The sequence below is a fragment of the Larimichthys crocea genome, chromosome IX (genome assembly GCF_000972845.2).
Source record: "Larimichthys crocea isolate SSNF chromosome IX, L_crocea_2.0, whole genome shotgun sequence".
Classification (NCBI taxonomy): Eukaryota; Metazoa; Chordata; class Actinopteri; family Sciaenidae; genus Larimichthys; species Larimichthys crocea.
This window is the reverse complement of record NC_040019.1, coordinates 13,552,236-13,575,715: the sequence shown is the minus strand read 5'-3', so window position 1 is coordinate 13,575,715 and position 23,480 is coordinate 13,552,236. Positions and strand designations below refer to the sequence as shown.

At 46.8% G+C, this 23,480-nt stretch overlaps 1 protein-coding gene across 1 annotated transcript in view; it reads left to right on the top strand.

Moving 5' to 3' along the window:
* The first annotated feature begins 902 nt into the window (after nt 1-902).
* Nucleotides 903-23,480, top strand: part of myo5b (myosin VB) — a 27,705-nt gene continuing 5,127 nt past the window's right edge. The window contains exons 1-33 of the mRNA XM_027282242.1: nt 903-932; nt 11,532-11,703; nt 11,907-12,051; nt 12,257-12,413; nt 12,619-12,762; nt 12,859-12,940; nt 13,129-13,236; nt 13,331-13,440; nt 13,526-13,791; nt 14,147-14,228; nt 14,336-14,476; nt 14,691-14,813; nt 15,000-15,083; nt 15,242-15,376; nt 15,876-15,973; nt 16,658-16,744; nt 16,968-17,079; nt 18,146-18,357; nt 18,562-18,718; nt 18,990-19,229; nt 19,403-19,642; nt 19,723-19,816; nt 19,910-20,040; nt 20,225-20,344; nt 20,445-20,579; nt 20,671-20,736; nt 20,925-21,164; nt 21,524-21,621; nt 22,362-22,560; nt 22,665-22,758; nt 22,830-22,973; nt 23,091-23,242; nt 23,317-23,406. Of these exons, the coding sequence (XP_027138043.1) occupies nt 903-932; nt 11,532-11,703; nt 11,907-12,051; nt 12,257-12,413; nt 12,619-12,762; nt 12,859-12,940; nt 13,129-13,236; nt 13,331-13,440; nt 13,526-13,791; nt 14,147-14,228; nt 14,336-14,476; nt 14,691-14,813; nt 15,000-15,083; nt 15,242-15,376; nt 15,876-15,973; nt 16,658-16,744; nt 16,968-17,079; nt 18,146-18,357; nt 18,562-18,718; nt 18,990-19,229; nt 19,403-19,642; nt 19,723-19,816; nt 19,910-20,040; nt 20,225-20,344; nt 20,445-20,579; nt 20,671-20,736; nt 20,925-21,164; nt 21,524-21,621; nt 22,362-22,560; nt 22,665-22,758; nt 22,830-22,973; nt 23,091-23,242; nt 23,317-23,406 (4,488 nt within the window). The remainder of the gene's footprint in view (nt 933-11,531; nt 11,704-11,906; nt 12,052-12,256; nt 12,414-12,618; nt 12,763-12,858; nt 12,941-13,128; nt 13,237-13,330; nt 13,441-13,525; nt 13,792-14,146; nt 14,229-14,335; nt 14,477-14,690; nt 14,814-14,999; nt 15,084-15,241; nt 15,377-15,875; nt 15,974-16,657; nt 16,745-16,967; nt 17,080-18,145; nt 18,358-18,561; nt 18,719-18,989; nt 19,230-19,402; nt 19,643-19,722; nt 19,817-19,909; nt 20,041-20,224; nt 20,345-20,444; nt 20,580-20,670; nt 20,737-20,924; nt 21,165-21,523; nt 21,622-22,361; nt 22,561-22,664; nt 22,759-22,829; nt 22,974-23,090; nt 23,243-23,316; nt 23,407-23,480) is intronic.

Below are 23,480 nucleotides of genomic sequence, written 5' to 3'. Positions count from 1 at the left end.
GAAGCAGCAACACTTTGAGTGTTTGTGACTCGAGTTTGTTTCAGTACAACTCTGAGGTATTTATACTTTGCTGAGGAAATATTCTTTCATCATCTGCCGTAAAACAGTTTGAACCGGTCTGAACCAGTTTGAACCGGTTTGAATCAGTTTAACCCACTTTGAACGGTTTGAACCAGTTTGAACCGGTTTGAATCAGTTTAACCCACTTTGAACGGTTTGAACCGGTTTGAATCAGTTTAACCCACTTTGAATGGTTTGAACCGATTTGAATCAGTTTAAACCACTTTAAATGGTTTGAACCGGTCTAAACCAGTTTGAATCAGTTTAACCGGTTTGAACAAGTTCAACCCACTTTGAACCAGTTTGAACCGGTTTGAATCAGTTTAACCCATGTTGGACTGGTTTGAACCGGTTTGAGCCAGTTTGAACCTATCGGGTCTGTGGACCTACGCCTGACGGTCCAAAGTGCGCTGCACTCACAGTATTTTCTTTCATATATATAAATAAGATGTTTGAGTGCATGCAGCTCTGCAGGTGTTTGGTCAGAACGTGTTGGACACATGAACGTGTTGATGATAGTCAGAGGACCAGTGAAGGTCTTCCAGTTCATCCTGAGGGGAACATGAATGAATGAGGTCACCGTGCTGTGCGCCCTCACAGCTGTGGCTGGATGACAAAGCCTGGTGTGGGTGGACCGGCGTGTTGTCAGAGGCGTGAGCAGGTAAACAGCTCATACCTGCAGAGGGAGTGGCCTGGGAGTGGACTCATTACCTGGTGTCAGAATAATAGTTTATGCTCACACAGGTCTGAGACCTGCTGCTTCCCACATTCAGATGATCCACAACACAGACACTGTCAGCACATGAGGATCTATCCATTGATATACTGATCAGCCCGAAGGCATGGCGAGTGATTACTACCCGTACTCCAAGGTAAAGTCCTTTTACCTGTCCACACACACACACACACACACACACACACACACACACTATCAGCTGTTCCTGCCATCATTACACAATCACAGCAACGATAAGGAGTTGCAGGCCTGAAGACGATTACTGAAGTCAAACGCAGTACAGGAAGAAGGATCGTAGTATAAAAGTACTAACACCACAATGTGAACACGTCAGCAGAAAAATGTCTTTCAATGTAAAGTACGGAGTATAAAGTAAAGTATGAAGTATAAAGTAAAGTATGAAGTATAAAGTAAAATATGAAGTATAGATTATAAAGTAAAGTAAAATATGAAGTATAAAGTATGAAGTACAGTATAAAGTAAAGTACGAAGTATAACGTAAAGTATAAAGTATAAAGTAAAGTAAGATAAGAAGTATAAAGTATGAAGTATAAAGTAAAGTACGAAGTCTAAAGTGAAGTATGAAGTATAAAGTAAAGTATAAAGTATAAAGTAAAGTATAAAGTATAAAGTAACGTATGAAGTACAAAGTAAAGTATGAAGTATAAAGTATAAAGTAAAATATGAAGTATAAAGTAAAGTATGAAGTAAAGTACGAAGTATAAAGTAAAGTACAAAGTAAAGTATGAAGTATAAAGTATAAAGTACGAAGTAAAGTACGAAGTTAAAAGTAAAGTACAAAGTAAAGTATGAAGTATAAAGTATGAAGTATAAAGTAAAGTACGAAGTATAAAGTAAAGTACGAAGTTTAAAGTGAAGTATGAAGTATAAAGTAAAGTATAAAATAACGTATGAAGTATAAAGTAAAGTCTGAAGTATAAAGTATAAAGTAAAATATGAAGTATAAAGTAAAGTATGAAGTAAAGTACGAAGTATAAAGTAAAGTACAAAGTAAAGTATGAAGTATAAAGTAAAGTATAAAGTATGAAGTATAAAGTATGAAGTATAAAGTAAAGTATGAAGTATAAAGTAAAGTACTTAGTATAAAGTATGAAGTATAAAGTAAAGTATGAAGTATGAAGTATGAAGTATAAAGTAAAGTATGAAGTATGAAGTATGAAGTATAAAGTAAAGTATGAAGTATAAAGTAAAGTATGAAGTATGAAGTATGAAGTATAAAGTAAAGTATGAAGTATGAAGTAAAGTATGAAGTATAAAGTATGAAGTATAAAGTAAAGTATGAAGTATAAAGTAAAGTATAAAGTATGAAGTATAAAGTATGAAGTATAAAGTATGAAGTATAAAGTAAAGTATAAAGTATAAAGTATGAAGTATAAAGTATGAAGTATAAAGTAAAGTATGAAGTATAAAGTATGAAGTATAAAGTATGAAGTATAAAGTAAAGTATGAAGTATAAAGTATGAAGTATAAAGTATAAAGTATGAAGTATAAAGTATGAAGTATAAAGTAAAGTATGAAGTATAAAGTATGAAGTATGAAGTATAAAGTATGAAGTATAAAGTAAAGTATGAAGTATAAAGTATGAAGTATGAAGTATAAAGTATGAAGTATAAAGTAAAGTATGAAGTATACGTCCAGGTTTTAGACAGTCCGTCACGTGACTTGTCTTCATTATTTATATATTTATTATTTCTTTATTTCTTTATTTTTATTTAATGAACGTTTAGAAAGCTGATCAGATCACATTCATCCAGGGACCGTTTGCGGGATCGCGACCCTCATGTTGAGAACCTGTGTGTGTGTTGCAGTGCTCTGATGAGCCTGTTGGTGTGTGTGTGTGTGTGTGTGTGTGTGTGTACAGTAGGTAACTCCGCTCTCTGTCAGGAAGTAGTTCCTCTTTCTTCTACCTGCTCTCTTCTTCGTGTGTTTCTGGGTCTGTGTGTGTTGTTGGGTTACAGTGTGTCACCGCACACACACCGCACACACCGCGAGGGAACTACCGGAAGAAACACCTGCCGACCGAACCCGGGAGTCTGTTACCGACACCGAGCACACTGACCGAAACTCGGCTGGGACACCTGCTCTGTGGCGCGGGCATGTGGAGCGCAGGTAGTCGGAGGTTCCACCTGGTCTGATGAAGAAACTTCCGGATCAAAGACTCTTAATGGACTAACGACACGAGCGCCGTTTAGTGTGTGTGTGTGTGTGTGTGTGTGTGTGTGTGTGTGTGTGTTCACGGAGGGACCATGTCTGTGAACGAGCTGTATACAAAGGTGAGTCCGTCTACCTGTGCAACACGACGTCACCTGTACACTGAAACTGAGCTGTGTGCACCTGTTCTCTCTCACACACACACACACACACACACACACACACACACACACAGGTCAGCTGAAGTTAAACTGTGTGAATCTCCCGGTGGATGACGTGTGGACTGAGGAGACGTCATGTGACGTCATGTGACGTCATGATGACGTCCACCCTCTGTGATTTGAATTTCCATACTTTTGAATGAGTTCAGCTGAGCAGACGCGTCATTTCTGTTTCCTGCCATGACGTCACTGGACGTCTCACCTGTTGATGCAGCTTCAATTCAAACTTTATTAACAAACATCAGGGCGCTGTGACGTCACACTGATGGCCCGGTCCCATGAAGCTGTGACACCAGCCAATGAACAACTCCTGCTGAGGCTCGTTGGTTCTGTTGAGGTTCTGTTGAGGTTCGGTCAGCAGGTCAGGATCGGTCCATCAAATCAAAATCAGGAACTTGTCTGCCTCTTCTTTCTGATTATGTGCAACAGTTTGTTGCCATGGTAACCTGTTATGGTTTGATCATGTGACCGCACAACATAAAATCTGCAATTCAGTTCAGTTCAGTTCAGTCATACACAGTTAAAAAGACAGTGTTATATATGAATATAGACAGTACTGTTATATATGAATATAGACAGTATGGTTATATATGAATATAGACAGTACGGTTATATATGCATATATACAGTGCGGTTATATATACATATATACAGAGCGGTCATATGTGAATATATGCAGTACAGTTATATATGAATATATACAGTACAGTTATATATGAATATATATACAGTATGGTTATATATGAATATATACAGTACAGTTATATATGCATATATACAGTATGGTTATATGACAGTATGGTTCAGTGTAACATCACAGCTTTGTGTTTGCTCTGCTCTGATTGGTCAAGGTTTCCAGGCTTGTTTCCCCCACTCCACAGAGTTTTAAATAATAACGTTAATTTAACATTATATCAACGTTAACAACATTAAACTGTTATTGATCAGTCCAGTTATTCAGATTATTGTTGATTAGTTCATCAACTAACGAACATTTCCTTCATTAATCAGTTGGTGACATATTGATCAGATATTTGTGACATATTGATCAGATATTGGTGACATATTAGTCAGATATTGGTGACATATTGGTCAGATATTGATCAGATATTTGTGACATATTGATCAGATATTGGTGACATATTAGTCAGATATTGGTCAGATATTGGTGACATATTGGTCAGATATTGGTGACATATTTGTGACATATTGGTGACATATTGGTGACATATTGGTGAGTCCATGTTTCAGTGGGTTTGGGGAGCCGCTCTGTAATCCGTCGGGCCTCTTGAAGGCTCGTCGCCTGCTGTGAGGCTGAGTAATCCGGAGCTAGACGGCCAATCAGACAGCTCCATCTGTGCCCAGGTCTGCTGACTCTGGGGTTCTTCAGGACCTCTTTGTTTACGAGCAAACAGTGATCCAGTCTGAGGCCTGCAGGCGGCTCAGCTGTGACAGCCGGTTTGTTGCCCTGAGCTGATGTTATCGTGGTCAGGCAGGCAGTGACAACACAGCTCGAGGCCTGGTGTGTAAGAAGACACGTAAAGTCTGTTTGAGTAACGTTCCTGTAACGTTACAGTAAGGTTTCTGCAGCGCTCTGCACTCCACACAGCAGAGTTGAAGCTCATCTGTCTCTCTCTCTCTTCACCTGTCTCTCTCACTCTTCACCTGTCTCTCTCACTCTTCACCTGTATCTCTCTCTCTTCACCTGTATCTCTCTCTCTTCACCTGTCTGTGTTCAGTGGATCTGTGATGTGTTCAGGGAGTGCAGGATATCAGAGAGCTGCATGCTGTTTGCTTAGAGAGCAGTAAAGTGACCTCTGACCTTTAGAAATGAAGCTTCACTTGTCTGTCTGTCTGTCTGTCTGCCTGCTGCTCTGAGGTCACCTGATCAAAGTTCCTCGACAGGTACAGGAAGTGTTGTAGCTTCCTGTTGGACACACCCAGTCAACCCCCGTCTCTGCCCCCGCAAGGTGATGTCATTGTGTGTGTGTGTGTGTGTGTGTGTAACCTGAGACACATGGCGTGTTGACCTCGTTATGTTTCATGAGCTGCAGGAAACTCAGTGATCAATCACAACAGACGTGTCACATGACCTGTGTCTCCCAGCTGAGTCTTTCAGGCTGAACCTGGAGAGCAACCTGTTGATCCGGTCTGACCCGCCCCCAACAGTTCATTAAGCCCCTCCCCCAAAGCGGTGTCTGTCCAATCACAGCGTGGCATTCTTCTGTTTTGTCTTAGAGATCAGACAGGAAATGATGTCACCTGGCCACTCGTCCACCTGTCCTCTGTCCTTCAGTGTCTGTCCAGCACTGACACTAAGTGTCTCAGTGTGTTCAGGTGTTTTACAGTTATTATTTTTATGGTTATTTCCTGTTAACCATAAAAAACTTGTTGATGATGTCATTTCCTGGTTTCAGAGGTTCTGTTCGACTCTCGTTTCTTCTTCTGTGGTGTGAAGGCCGTGTGGTTGTATGCGGGGTACGACCACACTGTGAAAATATGTTCCCACGGGTGTGCAGCGTGGGGGGGGGTCATATGCTGCACAGCCATTGGACGGTTTGTGTCAGTGTCCCAGATAAATGATGAATGGCGTGATGAGCTTCACGGGTCAGAGGTCACGACACCGTTTGTCTACTCGTCCTCTGAATGAATCATTTGTCATGTGACAGGAAACGTGACGTGTGTGTGTGTGGTTGTCAGAACCACCTGAGGCGCTAACACTGGGACAACTGGTTGGACTGGTTCTGGGAGGGAGGGGCTCCATGTTGGCCCCAGAGGGCCCGACAGGTTCAACCAGCACCGAGTTCACAGGTCAGATCAACAACAACACACAGAGAGGATCAGAACCTTCTGTGGGCTGACTGGTCCTGGTTCTGTAGGCTGACTGGTCCACAGACTGGTCCTGAGCGTCTTCTTCAGTTGATCTCAGAGATTATCTGAGTCATGTGACCAACACAAAGGATTTGATTAATAAGCGTCAGCACAGATTGATACAGCGGAGCCTGAAGTCCGTCATTCATGTCTGAGTCTCTGCTGGCCCGTCCAGACCCGGTCCAGACCCGGTTCAGACCTGCTTTCAGACGTTACATTAAAGTTTAAATATCTTCTTGTTGTTTCAATTTAAAGACGTGTGTGTGTGTGTGTGTGTGTGTGTGTGTGTGTGTGTGTGTGTGTGTGTGTGTGTGTCAGCTAACATGACGTCATCAGAGCAGCAGGACTCATTTAAACAGATTAAACTCCATCTGTCAGCGTGACGCTAACGAGGGAGGACAACGTAACACAGTCAGGCAGTGTGTGAGCTGCTGTTAGCTGCTGTTAGCTCAGTGTGTTAGCTCAGTGTGTTAGCTGCTGTTAGCTGCTGTTAGCTCAGTGTGTGAGCTGCTGTTAGCTGCTGTTAGCTGCTGTTAGCTCAGTGTGTGAGCTGCTGTTAGCTGCTGTTAGCTCAGTGTGTGAGCTGCTGTTAGCTGCTGTTAGCTCAGTGTGTTGCTGCTGTAGCTGCTGTTACTCAGTTGTGTAGCTGCTGTTAGCTGCTGTTAGCGCTCAGTGTTTGAGCTGCTGTTAGCTGCTGGTTAGCTGCTGTTAGCTGCAGTGTGTGAGCTGCTGTTAGCTGCTGTTAGCTGCTGTTAGCTGCAGTGTGTGAGCTGTGTTAGCTGCTGTTAGCTCAGTGTGGAGCTGCTGTTAGCGCTGTTAGCTGCTGTTAGCTCATGTTGTGGAGCTGCTGTTAGCGTGCTGTTAGCTGCGGTTAGCTCATGTGTGAGCTGCGGTTAGCTTGTTTAGCTGCTGTTAGCTCAGTGTGTTAGCTGCTGTTAGCTTGCGTGGTGAGCTACTGTTACGGTTAGCTCAGTGTTGTTAGCTGCTGTTAGCTGCTGTTAGCTCAGTGTGTGAGCTGCTGTTAGCTAGCGTTAGCTGCTTGTTAGCTCTGTTAGCTCGTTAGCTCATGTGTTAGCTGCTGTTAGCTCAGTGTGTTACGTGCTGCTGTTAGCTGCTGTTAGCTGCTGTTAGCTGCTGTTAGCTCAGTGTGTGAGCTGCTGTTAGCTGCGTTAGCTGCTGTTAGCTCAGTCTGTTAGCTGCTGTTAGCTCTAGGTTTGCTGCGGTTAGCTGCTGTTAGCTCAGTTTAGCTGCTGTTAGCTCATGTGTTAGCTGCTGTTACTCTGTTAGCTGCTGTTAGCTGCGTAGCTCATGTTAGCTGCTGTTAGCTCAGTGTGTTAAGCTGCTGTTATGCTGTTTACCAGTCGTTAGCTGCGTTAGCTCAGTTAGCTGCTGTTAGCTCCGTTTAAAGAAGACTTTCAAGACAGTGTCGCTTGATATTGTTTGCAGATTGAATGATGTCATCAGGTCAGTGAGCCTCCATGTTTAATTTATCAAATGAGCTCAGTGAATCTTTGCATTAAAGACAGACAGGCACACACACATCAGCACACCTCATCGAAACACCACCACACACAGCATCTGAAACACACACACACACATCGCATCTTAACAAACAGCACAGGGGGGGGGGGGGTCATCGTAGAAGGAAACACACACACGGACATTGGCATGCGATGAAAGCACCCACAGGCATCATCGTGTGCGAACGAGGCGACACACACACATGACAGTCAGACAGCGAGCACACACAGGCGATGCCAGAAAAGCGACAGGGGCACAGGGGGGGCGGGAGCAGGCAGTGGTGAATCAGATAATGTTGGGATGTAGTTTCAGATGATGGGGTGTGGGGTCATTAAGCAATCCTTTCCCCTAGCGCAGACACAGGAAGAGGAAGTGTTTGTGATGTGTTCGCTCCATCGTTCACCTCCTCTCAGATGCGACTGGTATGTGGATGTGTGTGTGGTGTTTCAGACTCGCATCTGTTTTTTTTGTCAATTCAATGCTGTGGGTATGAACACTTGATTGTGACTTCACACAGATGATGGTGGCCAAATTTCTTGATGACTTTCACGACTATGCATGAATCGTGAAAACATTCACCAACACAACGGCTCTCAGTGCTGAACCTGAGAAGCAAGATTTGACACCAGCATCTGGAACACGACACATCGACTGACCTGTAGATGTGTTCAGAATCGATGGTAACGCGTCGTGAGACGTGACACCTAGCGACGGAGAACTGCGCCTGGAAACATCAGCTTGAAACACACACACACACATCAGTCTGAAACACACACACACATCACTGAAACACACACACACACTCATCTAAACACACACACAGCATTGAAACACACCACCCACATCATCGAACACACACACATCATCCTGAAACCACACACACAGCAGCAGCATCGGAAACACCAACAGAAACATCTGAACACACAAAAAGCATTGAAACACACCAACAAAATCATCTTAAAACACCCACATCATCTGAAACAAACACACACATCAGCGGAAACACACACACATCAATCTGAAACAAACAACACATCATCTGAACACACCCACACATCAGCGGAAACACAAACATCACACATCAGCTGAAAACCACACACAACACATCAATCTGAAACACACACACCAGCATCTGAAAAACACACACACATCAGCTGAAACAACACACACACCATGGTGCAGCCTCCTTTGTTTAATTGAGTCTTCTCGTCAGAGGTGGCAGTAGAGGAGTTTTCACTGAATGGTTGGTGGTTTGGGTCCCGTCAACTCGGGTGTGGATCCCGAACATGACGATTCTGGAAGCGTGGCAGAGGCGTCAGAGACTAACAAAGAAGGAGAACCGTTCTCCACTCAAACTAGAAATGACAACGGTAAGCCACGAGGCGCGAATTACGCGGCTGTTGGATGAACGATGACCTGTTGAGGACGTGGGGTGATGACCTGTTGATGAATATTTAGGACCTGACAGGGGATGACAGTGAGGACATGTGATGCCCGACAGTTGATGACCGGACATGTTGATGACATTTGAGACCGGTTGAGGACATGTGATGACCCTGAACCTGTGTTGACCTGTTTGATGCCCTATTGAGGACCTGACTGTTTGACAGTTAGTGATGTGGTGATGGTTGGGAGACGTGTGTTGATGGAGCCGTAATGGATGAGACTTGGGGGTGTGTGGTGGTGCGGCGGGGTGTGATGGTACGGGACGTGTCGCGGGGGGGGAATGACATGTTGAGGACCTGTTGATGTGAGGACTGTGGGATAGTGACTGAATTGATAACCTGGATGAAAATTGAGCCTGCTGGATGACCTGTTGAGTGAAGTGTTGTGAGGACCTGTTGATGACCCTGTTGATGACCTGTTTTAGGAAGGACCTGGTATGAGAGAACTGTTTGATGACCTGGATTTTGATGGACGTATTGAGGACTTTATACGTTTGATGACGTTTGATGAGTGTTGATGACGTGTTGATGACCATGTTATTACGTTTTTGATGACATGTTGATGACCGATTGGATGACCTGAGATGTTGATAATGGTGATGACCTGACCATGATTATGGACAGGTTGATGACCGGTTGATGACCTGACCGGTGATGACGTGTTGATGACCGGTGAGACCTGTTGGGTGTGATATACCTGTTGAATGACTGTTGAGGACCTGATTGATGACATGGTTGATGACTGGATGTGATGACCTGTGAGGATGTTATGACCTGACTGTTGATGACCTGTTGATGACGTGTTGAATGACCTGACCGTGTTGATGACGTGTGTGATGACCGACCTGTTGATGACGTGTTGATGACGTGTGGATGACCTGATTGATGACAGTTGAAATGACTGACGCGGTTTTGACCGGTTGATACATTTGATGACTGTTGATGGACCGTTTGATGAGTTGATGACCTGACCTGTATGATGATGATGACCTGTTTGATGACATGTTGATGGACCTGACTTTGGAGACGTGTTGATGACCTGTTGATGACCGTGTTGGATGCCTATGTTTGATGACCTGAAGACCTGTTTATGACATGTTGATGACATGTTGATGACAAAATTTGATGACCTGACCTGTATAGATGAACGTGTTGATGAACTGTGTTGATGAAACTTTGATGACGTGTTGATGGACCATGTTGATGATGACAGTTTCTAGACATTGTGGACGAAGACCTTTGAATGACCCTGTTAGATAGACCCTGGAATGATGACGATGAATTGATACCGTTGATGACCAATGTTATGAACGCTGTATTATACTGTGTCAATGATGAATAGGCAGACGACAGCTTGTAATGGATGACTTGTTAATGACGTGGTGTGACGACCTGGAACACTGTGAGTTACCTGTTGAGAACCTACATAGTTAATGAAGGCATTAACATTGGTGAGGAACACTGACCTGTTTAGTAGAGCCTTGACCTTTTGCTGCACAGTGTGAATGACACCTACCGTGTTGATTACACTGTTGATGACCTTTTGATGACCTGCCCTGTTGAGGACAATGTGGAGGACGTGTTGATGACCCTGAGCTGTTATGACGATTGATGACCTGACCGTGATACATGTTGATGAGTGTTGATACCGGACCTGTTGAAGGACAAGGTGTGATGACCTGAACCTGTTGATGAACAATGTGAGACTGTTGATGACCTGACCGTTTGAGGACTGTTATGACCGGACCATGTTGAGACGTGTTATACCTGTTGAGAATTTGAATGACCTGACCGGTTGATTACCTGTGATGAGGTGGAATTGATGACCTGACCTGTTGATGACGTGTTGATGACCTGTTGATGACATGTTGATGACCTGACCTGTTGATGACCTGTTGATGACCTGTTGATGACCTGACCTGTTGATGACGTGTTGATGACCTGTTGATGACGTGTTGATGACCTGTTGATGATGTGACCTGTTGATGACGTGACCTGTTGATGACGTGACCTGTTGATGACCTGTTGATGACGTGACCTGTTGATGATGTGACCTGTTGATGACCTGTTGATGATGTGTTGATGACCTGTTTATAATGTGTTGATGACCTGTTGATGACGTGTTGATGACCTGTTTATAATGTGTTGATGACCTGTTGATGACGTGACCCGTTGATGACGTGACCTGTTGATGTCGTGACCTGTTGATGACGTGTTGATGACGTGTTGATGACGTGTTGATGACCTGTTGATGACCTGACCTGTTGATGACGTGACCTGTTGATGACCTGTTGATGACGTGTTGATGACGTGTTGATGACGTGTTGATGACCTGACATGTTGATGACGTGTTGACGACGTGTTGATGACCTGACCTGTTGATGACGTGTTGACAATGTGTTGATGACCTGACCTGTTGATGACGTGTTGACGATGTGTTGATGACCTGACCTGTTGATGACGTGTTGACGATTGTTTGATGACCTGACGTGTTGTCTGTCTCAGCCTCTGGAGTACCCTGTGGGTCCAAAGCGTAACCCCCTTCCTTTCCTCCGTAACCCCGACATCCTGGTTGGGGAGAATGACCTCACTGCTCTCAGTTACCTGCATGAACCTGCTGTCCTGCACAACCTCAGAGTCCGCTTCCTTGAGTCCAACCACATCTACACGTACTGCGGTCAGTACCATGCCTCCTCTCGTCACCTCATGTCATTGCGGAGCTGCATGCGGCGGTGGCGGGTGTTTGATGATTGCTGTAGAGTTTTTTTCCTGTCTTTTATTTTGAAATTCAGCAAATAGAGTTTCCTGGATGGCGTGGAGCAGCTTTGACTCTGAAGCTGATCACTGTTCTGATCACTGATATCAATCAATTGCGTGCAGGGATTGTGCTGGTGGCCATCAACCCGTATGAGCAGATGCAGATCTACGGAGAGGAGGTGATCACGGCCTACAGCGGTCGGAACATGGGCGACATGGACCCTCACATCTTCGCCGTGGCTGAGGAGGCCTACAAGCAAATGGCCAGGTCCAATCTGAAGTCTTAAACCAGAACACATCAGATTAACTCACCTCTGACCAGATCTGTTCTGGATGTTCTGGATGTTCGATGTTCTGAATGTTCTGGATGTTCTGGATGTTCTGGATGTTCGATGTTCTGAATGTTCTGAATGTTCTGGATGTTCTGGATGTTCTGGATGTTTGATGTTCTGAATGTTCTGGATGTTCTGCAGAGATGAGAGGAATCAGTCGATCATTGTGAGCGGAGAATCCGGAGCAGGAAAGACGGTCTCTGCGAAGTATGCCATGCGTTTCTTTGCCACAGTTGGTGGCTCGGCCAATGACACGAACGTGGAGGAGAAGGTTCTCGCCTCCAGCCCCATCATGGAGGTGAGTGTTGCTACTGCGACGCTGAAATTAACTCACTTCAGTTTCACCGTTATGAACCTGTGGATCCTTAAAGAACAGCAGGTGTCGTTTTACCTCCAGTAACTCGCAGACTTCTATCATTAGAACATCATCAGCGTTTGGTTGCTCCTTCAGACGAACACGTCGAAGGTATTGTGACATACCGATTCTCCTTTTCGCCCTGCAGGCGATCGGAAATGCAAAGACCACTCGGAACGACAACAGCAGTCGCTTCGGGAAGTACATCCAGATCGGGTTCAGCCGGCGTTATCACATAATCGGTGCCAACATGAGAACATACCTGCTGGAGAAGTCACGGGTCGTTTTTCAGGTCAGTTCTGTTCGTAGTCCAGTCTGGACCAGGAGCAACCTGCTTCAGTGTTTCACTCTGGTTTTAAAATGTTTAAATTGTTTTTTTGTCTTGCAGGCTGAGGATGAGAGGAATTATCACATATTCTACCAGCTGTGTGCCTCCGCCAGTTTACCTGAGTTCAAAGACCTCCGCCTCAGTAAGTCCAACTCTACCAGAACTTTACCAGAACCTTACTAGAACCTTACCAGAACTGTAGAGACAACAGGAGCCCAGTGAGACCATGAGAATGTTTAAACCAACATGATGTCAGATAGTTGTGATTTGTTTCACTGTGGTAAATATGGACCACAGGTTCTGATTGGTTCTTGTTTGTCTGTCACTCAGCCAGCGCAGAGGACTTCACCTTCACGTCTTTAGGTGAGAACATCTTCATTGAGGGAGTGAACGACGCAGAAGACTTTCAAAAGACCCGAGAGGCCTTCACACTGCTGGGTGAGGAGCACTCCTTCAGAACCACTCAGAACTGAGGTCCAATACGTGTTGCTCATGTGTGTTTCGTGTGTGTGTGTGTGTGTGTGTGTTTTAGGGATAAAGGACAGCAGTCAGAGCAGCATCTTTAAAGTCGTCGCGTCCATCCTTCATCTGGGAAACATTGAGATCTGCTCGGAGCGAGATGGAGAGTCATGTCACATCTCAGTACGTTACCGTGGTAACCAGTCAGGAGCAGGTCAGAGAGAATGTGAGTCCTCTAACACGTGAAGCTGTGTGTTGTGTGTTGCAGAGGGACGACCTCCACCTGAAGCACTTCTGCCAGCTGCTGGGCGTGGAGCTGCAGCAGATGGAGCACTGGCTCTGTCACAGGAAGTTGGTCACTGCGTCTGAGACGTACGTGAAGAACATGTCCAGCAAACAGGCCATCAACGCCCGCGACGCGCTCGCTAAACACATCTACGCACGCATGTTCGACTGGATCGTGGAGCACATCAACATGGCCCTGCAGACCTCCTCCAAACAGCACTCCTTCATCGGAGTCCTGGACATTTACGGGTAAGACGGACCTTCTGGTCTGACCAGAACATCTGGACCTGACAGGGGTGGCACGTCAACATGATTAAACAGGACATTACACAGGTGTCCTGGACTGTCACAATAAAAGCATGCTGTCATGATTGGGATGCTCTGGATCTACGTGTACGACAGCGTGATCCAAGATGAGCGGACCGACACCCCACCGACCACAAAAGAACCTCATCAGCTCTGAAATGTCCAACTGCTCACTTTAGAGCGCACTTTTATTGTGACAGTCTGAGACTCACCTGTGTCACAGTCCTCTTGGTCTGCTGCACCTGTCAGGTGGATGAACGGTCACCCTGATCCTGTCCGTTTGTTTGAATGTCTGCAGGTTCGAGACCTTCGAGGTGAACAGCTTCGAGCAGTTCTGCATCAACTACGCCAACGAGAAGCTTCAGCAGCAGTTCAACTCTGTGAGCCTCCATTTTCTGACCCTGAACCTGACCCTGAACCTGGACCTGAACCTGAACCTGGACCTGACCTGTCTAACCCGTGTGTATGTGTTGTTTTGTCTCGTCAGCATGTGTTTAAGTTGGAGCAGGAGGAGTACATGAAGGAGCAGATCCCCTGGACTCTGATCGACTTCTATGACAACCAGCCCTGCATCGACCTGATCGAGGCTCGACTCGGCATCCTGGACCTGCTGGATGAAGAGTGTAAAGTGAGACACCAGCTCCTAATAACCCGCCATATGATTGGTTAGAGATAGATTTGTTTCTGTGATGTGATTGGTTGTTATAATGCGATACTTTGTCACATGAAGTCTGACTTGTTGTTAGATGAAACATGTTCTTGTGCCGCTGCCTGTGAAGTCGATGATGAAGCGTATAAATGTTATTCAGAGCTCAGGTGAGCTGACCTTCTTCTTGTTTCAGGTGCCAAAGGGGACGGATCAGAACTGGGCCCAGAAGCTCTACAAACAGCACTCCAGCAGCGCTCACTTCCAGAAACCTCGTATGTCCAACACCTCCTTCATCATCATACACTTCGCCGATAAGGTGAGCAGAGCACGGCCGATGGATTCACCTCCACACTCTGATCATCACTCCTGTCAGCACCACAGGGTTCAGGGTTCACAGTTCAGAGTTCTCCAGATTCACCAGCCAATGACAGAAGAGGATTATGTCCTGTCATGATGTCATGATGATGTCACTGCATTGTTTTAATGTTCTCTGTGTCGATAGGTCGAATATCAGTGTGAAGGCTTCCTGGAGAAGAACAGAGACACCGTGTACGAGGAGCAGATCAATATCCTGAAGGCCAGCCAGGTCAGAACCAGAACCAGAGTAGCAAAACCACACAACCAGAACTAGAAACACACAACAACAGTCACACAATCAGAACCACAGAGGAAGTCAGTTGGACCTGGTTCTGGGTCAGTTGGTCTGTACAGGGTCTCATGTGATGATCTGTCTCTCGTGTTCAGTTTCAGCTGGTTGCAGATCTGTTTCATGACAAAGACGACGTCGCCTCCTCAAAGTCGTCCAGAGTGAATGTCCGAGCCGCCAAATCGACTCCCAAAGGCCCGAACAAAGAGCACCGCAAGACCGTGGGACACCAGGTGAGCGCTGCGGCAACGCTCGCAGGCAACGATCGTGTTGTTCATGTTGTTTGTGTTGCTGATGTTGCTCATGTTCATGTTGCTGATGTTGTTTGTTTTGCTTGTGTTGCTCATGTTCATGTTGTTTGTGTTGCTCATGTTGCTCATGTTGTTTATGTTGCTGATGTTGTTTGTGTTGCTTGTGTTTCTCATGTTGTTTATGTTGCTGATGTTGTTTGTGTTGCTGATGTTGCTCGTGTTGCTCATGTTGCTCATGTTCATGTTGCTGATGTTGTTTGTGTTGCTTGTGTTGCTCATGTTCATGTTGCTGATGTTGTTTGTTGCTCATGTTGCTCATGTTGTTTATGTTGCTGATGTTGTTTGTGTTGCTGATGTTGCTCGTGTTGCTCATGTTGCTCATGTTCATGTTGCTCGTGTTGTTTATGTTGCTGATGTTGTTTGTGTTGCTGATGTTGCTCGTGTTGCTCGTGTTGCTGACGTGTTGTCGTCTCTCTCTTAGTTCCGCTCCTCTCTTCATCTTCTCATGGAGACTCTGAACGCGACGACTCCTCACTACGTTCGCTGCATCAAACCAAACGATAACAAGGAGGCCTTCTCGTGAGTCAGCTCTTCTTCTCTGCACCACGTCATCTTTAACATTAAATCAACTTCTGTGTGATTCAGGGTGACATCACTTCCTGTGGATATCATTATCACTGATGTCAGAAACACACAGACACGTCACATTAAGAACTTTTTAAACACACCGCTGTTAGAAACACACGTCTGGCATCACACTGTCGTTACCGGCCACGCTCAGTCTGTCCGTGTTGTCGTGACCAGGCGACATGTTTGACCTCATTTAACACATGAAGAGCCACACAGCTCAGGAGACATGGTCAGAGTTCTTATTGTTGTTGTTTCAGATGTTTGATGTTTAAATCTCCTCCATGCTCACTTTAAAAACACCGGCCTGGTCCCACTCTAAGGTTTATGTGTCCAATATGTTTTCATGGTGTCACAGTTTGAGCCATAAACAGAGTTCATCTTTCTGCTGAGTCGTGCAGACAAACACTGAGTTTCTGTTTGCACACAGAGACTCTGCAGCTCGACTCTGTAATTGAATTTCAGTCACATGTTTCATGACTCTGAGCTCGGCTCGGCTCGGCTCAGCCTGTCAGCTGAAACTCTGCAGACGTCTGTAAACGATGTCGCAGAAGAAGAAGAGGTACGAGCAGATGTTCAGTGTCAGAGCTGAACTTTGTTTTTAATGGTGATCTGATCTGTTTCCTGTTCCTGCAGGTTCGATTCGAGGCGAGCGGTGCAGCAGCTCAGAGCCTGCGGAGTCCTGGAGACCATCCGGATCAGCGCCGCTGGGTATCCATCCAGGTCAGTCTTCTTCTTCTTCTTCTTCTTCTTCTTCTGTGGTTGAGTTACGTGTTTCCACTAAATCAGATGGAGCTGGTGTGTGACGTGTTAACTGTGGTCATGTTTGTGATGTAACATAGTCAGTCCTCTCTTCCTCTGCGAATCTGTGAGTGATGTAAAACGTTCATGAAGAAGAAGATGTGAAATGACATCATCGTGACAAAGGTGTGCTCGTTGTCTCCAGGTGGACGTACCCAGATTTCTTCAGCAGGTATCGAGTGCTGCTGAAGAAGTCTGACATGACGTCAACAGACAAGAAACTGGTCTGTAGAAACCTGCTGGAGACTCTAATCAAGGTGAGAACCTTCATGACATCATCACATGACATCATCAAGAAGAGAAGGTCTGGTTTGGTAAGAACCAGGTCTGAGCTGAACCAGTTCAGGTGAGTTCAGGTTCTCGTTCCTGTCTGCTGCTGACTGTAGATCAGCTGACATGAAGGAAAACTACAAATATAATTTAAATATATCATTTATTATTATCACAGCGGCCATCTTAACCTGTCCGTGACGCTCGGTCATTGGAGTTAAACATTGATTCATTTATTGATTTTTCAGTGACATAACAAAATCAACAGGTGGCATTTCAAGAGTCAATGACAAAATAAAAAACTAATCAAATACACAGCCTGGTCACTTTTACAGAGAGAAATAAAAACATTCACAGCATGTTATAAATTTGCACAAGAAAAACTCCCATTTAGTATCTTTGCAAGTGAACCGTGTATCGAGACTTCCACCTCGATAATATCAAACGTCTAACCAATAAGGAGACAAAGGCTGCAAAGTCAGCTTTGTATTCAGGAAGCTGCAGAGTAGGAGGTAAAACCCCAAACAAAGTACATGCTGCTGAATCATATTGAACCTTGGTACAAACAGAGTTGAATATCTGTGTCCAAAAATTAAGTAGTGAAGGGCAAGACCAAAACACATGGACATGGGTGTCTGGAGCCTGATGACATCTTACGCACATGGGATCGACATCATTGTAGGAAAGCCTAACTCGAGTGAGATGGGTACGATGTAGGATTTTACACTGGGTCAGACCAGGTCTAGCACAAATCCTCCCTAGATCCTCTTCCCGTTGGGTTTTAATGTTATGCTGCGGGGTTAGCTGCAAAGAGTAGAGGAGATTGTATAAACGTGAAATAACACCCTTAATGGTAGGACATGGGTTTGAATGTTTTACTCTCTGAAGACAGTTCCTTCTCATTAAAATTGCTTCCAAATTTTTAAATGTGGATTTAACTAAAATCTAAGTCTGAGTATCCGAGTACTGTAGAGTACTCAGACCCGCCTGTCTCATTATCTGTTCATGACATCAGCAAACTTCCTGACTCTGAGTTTCCTTCCTGTGTCTCAGGAGCCGGACATGTACCAGTTCGGTAAGACAAAGATCTTCTTCCGGGCCGGACAGGTGGCGTACCTGGAGAAGCTCCGGGCCGATAAGTTCCGCTCAGCCTGTATCATGATCCAGAAGACGGTTCGAGGTTGGCTGCAGAGAGTCCGATACCGAAAGATCCGCAAGTCTGCCATCACTCTGCAGAGATACGGCCGCGGGTACCTGGCCCGCAGGTGAGTTCTTAAAGAACCGGGTCATGACCACAGGAAGTGAGGGACAGGAAGTGAGTCTGCAGGCGTACAGATCAGTAAATGTGGTCTGTTAGTTACAAACTCATTTCTCACCTTTTCGCCTCTTTTAGCTTCTAGCTTTATTGTTTCTGCACGCGGCTCCTCCCTGCTCCTCTTAACCAGTCACTGACCATATTTGGTCTTCAGATACGCCGACTTCCTGCGCCTGACTCGAGCGGCGCTCGTCTGTCAGAAACAGTTCCGCATGGTGAGAGATCGACAGGCGTACCTGAGAGTGAGACAGGCTGTGGTCACCATCCAGGCCTTCACCAGAGGGATGTTCACCCGCAGGATCTACCAGGAGGTACAGACGCCTCCTGCACCTCCTGCTCGTCTCTTCCTCCTCTTCGTCTTCCTCCTCCTGTCTCGTCTCCTCCTGACTGTCTCGTCTCCTCGTCTCCTCCTGACTGTCTCGTCTCCTTCTCCTGACTGTCTCGTCTCCCCCTGACTGTCTCGTCTTCTCCTGACTGTCTCGTCTCCTTCTCCTGACTGTCTCGTCTCCTCCTCCTCTTCGTCTTCCTCCTCCTGACTGTCTCGTCTCCTCCTGACTGTCACGTCTCCTCCTCTTCCTGCAGTTCGTCCTCCACCACAAAGCGATGGTCATCCAGAGGAGCGTCCGTGGTTGGCTGCAGAGGAGGAAGTTCCGGCGAGCTCGTGCGGCGGCCGTCATCATTCAGTGTGCGTGGAGGAGGCGGCGAGCCAAGCGTCAGCTGCAGCAGCTGAAGATCGAAGCTCGCTCTGCAGAACACCTGAAGAAACTCAACACGGGCATGGAGAACAAGATCGTCCAGCTGCAGAGGAAGATGGACGACCAGGTGAGCACACACACACACACACAACCGGAACCAGAACCAGCAGAACTACTGCCAATACTACCACTGATCATTGTCATCAGTATATCATAACTATAAGAAGAGTGTGTGTGTGTGTGTGTGTGTGTGTGTGTGTCCTGTGTGGTAACCCGGTTCTGGTTCTGTTTGTGGTCCAGTCGAAGGAGTACCGGGCTCAGAACGAGCAGCTCCTGGTGGTAAACACCTCGCTGGGCTCGGAGGTGAACAAGCTGCAGAAGCAGCTGGAGCAGATCCAGAGTCAACGTGGAGGAGAAGGAGGTCAGCTGACATCTCTGCAGGAGGAGCTGGAGAGGCTGAGGGAGGAGCTGAAGGAGGCGTCAGCCCTGAGGAAGAAGATGGAGGAGGAGCACGGCACCGAGAAACTGGATCTGCAACAGGTGAGAGCAGAAACCAGGGGCCAGGAGGACCGGCAAAAATCGCCTGTACCTGGTCTGATGTGGTCTGATGTGTTTTTCAGAGGGTGGAGGAGTTGGAGGAGGAGAACTCTCTGCTGAAGAGCGAGAAGGAGGAGCTGAACCGGAGGATCGTTCAGAACTCAAAGAGCTTTGACGGTGAGACCGGAACCCAGATCCAGGACCCGGAGGGACCTGGTAGTCCAGGACCTGGAGTTTGATGAATCATGTGTGTATGTGTGTGTGTTGCAGAAGACGGCAGCAGTGTGTCCCTGCAGAAAGACCTGGACCAGGAGCGGCAGCGGTACCAGAACCTCCTCAAAGAGTTCTCCAGACTGGAGCAGAGATACGACAACCTGAAGGAGGAGCTGACTCTGACCAAGGTGACCCCTAGATCAGGACCAGGACACACACACACTCACACACACACACACACACTCAGACTTTGTTGGACCTGTTTAACATGACGGGCGCTCTGTGGCGAGGGGATGGGTCCCCTCAGAACTCAGCAGAACTTTGTGTCCATCTCAAACATGTGCACTAACTCTTCCTCCCATCATGCTTCAGTTCCAGCCCGGCCACAGGAGAAACCCGTCCAATCAGAGCAGCCTGGAGTCGGACTCCAACTACCCGTCCATCTCCACCTCGGAGGTCGGAGACACCGAGGACTCCGTTCAGCTGGTGGAGGTGAGTCTGTGAGGCGGACGGAGCGAAGGCAGGGTCAGCCGCTGATGCTAAGCTAACTGTGTGTGTGTGTGTGTGTGTGTGTGTGTGTGTGTGTGTGCAGGAGCTGGGCGTGGAGAAGGCGGCGATGGACATCAGTCTGTTCATGAAGCTGCAGAAGAGAGTCCGAGAGCTGGAGCAGGAGAGGAAGAGGCTGCAGGCCAGCGTGGACAAGATGGAGGAGCTCACCAAGAGCAAGGTGGCATCCGTTTTTCTGTTTTTACTTGACGGAACCGGACGATCCGGACCGAGCCCAGGTAACCAGGGTCCATGTTCTGTGTTTGTTACAGGGTTCTGAGTCGAGGAGTCCGCCCTCCGAGCAGGAGACTGCAGATCTGGCCTACAACAACCTGAAGGTTCGCTTTACAGTGCTGACGCTGCGTTCACTAACACACTACGTTTGGCAGACGTTTGGCAGACGTTTGGCAGACGTTTGGCAGACGTTTGGCAGACGTTTGGCAGACGTTTGGCAGACGTTTGGCAGATGTTCATATCAGCAGACAGAGGTGATTAAAGACTGATCTGGATCGTTGTCTCCCTGCAGAGACAGGAACTGGAAACTGAGAACAAGAAACTGAAGGATGACCTGAACACGCTGAGGAAGTCCATCTCTGAGCGTGCGTCTCAGAACAGTTCGTCAAATGAACTGCAGGATAGCTACAACCTGCTGCTGAGTCAGCTCAAATCAGCCAATGAGGAGCTGGATGCCCGCAAGGAGGAAGTCCTGATCTTGAAGAGTCAGATCGTCAGCAACGCTCAGCTGCAGGAGAAGAACGATCTCATCGTGAGTTTAACCTTTGACACAATGTTTCTAAATCATTTTGTGTGTGTTCAAAAAGGTTACGAGCACATGGACTGCAGTCAGCCACCAGGGGGCGCTGCAGATGTTCTGGATGAGCTGTTGTGTTGTCCTTATGTCAGGGATCGTTTGAGGAGCAGAGCTTCCATCTGAGGGCGGCACCACATTGTCGTCTGTATAGAGATGGACCTTTTGTGTCAAACTCTGAATGTAGAGGAGAGAAGAGACGGCAGATCTGAGCCCAGTTTCAACAACAAGCCAAAAACTACACTTCCCATGTCGACCTTCCTCTGATGCTCGCTCGATGTGTTTGTATAAAGGTAACAGGTCGTCTTCTGTTTCAGACGGAGAGAAACGAAGTTCTTGAACTGAACAACAGCAAAGAGCCGCTGGACAAAGACGAGGCTCTCAAAGCTTGTCATGGACTGACGGAGGCCAAGAAGTAAGTCACCCATCACCCACCCATCCATCCTCCATGTGACATCACATCCTTTCAGGTGACGTTCAGGAGCTCCGGAGGTTTGAAGTGAGAGCTGTGCTACTCTTCTTCCACCACTGTGTGGCGCTCATACGCTGAGCAGCTTCTGTTTCCTCACCTCTGCTCTGTCTTTGTGTTTTTATTTCGACTGACGCTTCAGTTTGTGTCTGCTCCTCACAGTCTGCCTCTGCTTCCTCTTCCTCTTCCTCCTCTCCGTCAGCACACAGCAGGACTGGTGTTACTTGAATGAAGATGGAGAGCTCGGTTTGGCTTACGAGGGTCTGAAACAAGTGGCCAGGTCTCTGTTTGTTTCTTCTACTTCTGCTCTACTCGCTTTCACGTCTTCTTCTTCTTCTTCTGCTGACTGAAATAAAAACAGCCCATGACCGCCATGATGTCATCATTCGATGTTGTCACCAAACCAAAACATAAATAAAGTTTGATGATCTCTGGGGCGTTAGGGCTAATGATGTTAGCCCAACGACGACGAGAGTGGAGCTGGTGAGCGACATCCTGCGAGCGTGACTGCTCTTGGTTCTGAGTCCATTTTCAGGAGTTTTTGTTGAGCTTGGCAGGTCTCAGTCAGGTTCTGGACTTGACATGATTGTCAGAGAGTATTTCACACACTGGTTTCTCAGATACCACCTTAAATAAAGTTTTGCCACCTTAAAACAATGAATAACAAGCTGTCCTGGTGCCCTCAGGCTCCTGGAGGCTCAGCTGCAGACCCAGTCCAGGCAGCACAAAGACGAGCTGGAGGCTCTTCACACTCAGATCGAGCTGCTGAGAGACGACATCGAGAAGAAGCAGGAGATCCTCAACTACACCTCGTCCCTGTCCCCGGAGGCCCGGGTGGAGTTCAGCATCCAGCAGGAGATCACACGGCTCACCAACGACAACCTGGTGAGAGAGTCTGCCACTGAGGTTCAGACCCGCCTCAGACCCGCCTCAGACCCGCCTCAGACCTCGAGCCTGACATGACACTGTGTTTTCTTGTTCGTTTGCAGGACCTCAAGGAGTTGGTGGAGAAACTGGAGAAGAACGAGAGGAAGCTGAAGAAGCAGCTGAGGATCTACATGAAGAAAGTCCAGGAGCTGGAAGGTAAGAGTCCATGCCTGCAGTCTGATCCCTGATCCAGCTGACTCGTGCTGACGCTCTCTCTGCCTCTGAAGCTTCTCAGGCCGCCGCCCAGACCAGCAAGTCCAGACCAGAACTGAGTCGTCAGGTGACGGTCCAGAGGAAGGAGAAGGATTTCGAAGGGATGCTGGAGTACTACAAGGAGGATGAAGGCCTGCTGCTCAAAACTCTGATCACAGGTAAGACCTGACCCAGTTGCACGTAAGACCTGGACCCGGTCACAGGTAAGACCTGGACCTGGTCGCAAGTAAGACCTGGACCCGGTCACATGTCTGTCATGTGTGATGTGTTTTCAGACATCAGGCCCAACACCGTGTCGGCCACCGTTCCATGTCTGCCAGCTTATGTCCTTTTCATGTGTATCCGCCACGCTGACTACATCAACGATGACCAGAAGGTGGAGTCTCTGCTCACCTCCACCATCAACTCCATCAAGAAGGTCCTGAAGGTGAGTGTCCTCCACACCTCCACCTTTGAATCTGATTGAAACCTTTATTAACAACGTGTTTCATCCGTCTCCAGAAGAACAACGAAGACTTTGAGATGACGTCCTTCTGGTTGGCCAACACCAGCCGTCTTCTCCACTGTCTGAAGCAGTACAGCGGTGACGAGGTGAGTGTCGGCTCTCTAAAGCTTCTTCAGTTTGTGGAGAAGACAAGCGGAGAAAAACATGTTGTGTTTGTGTT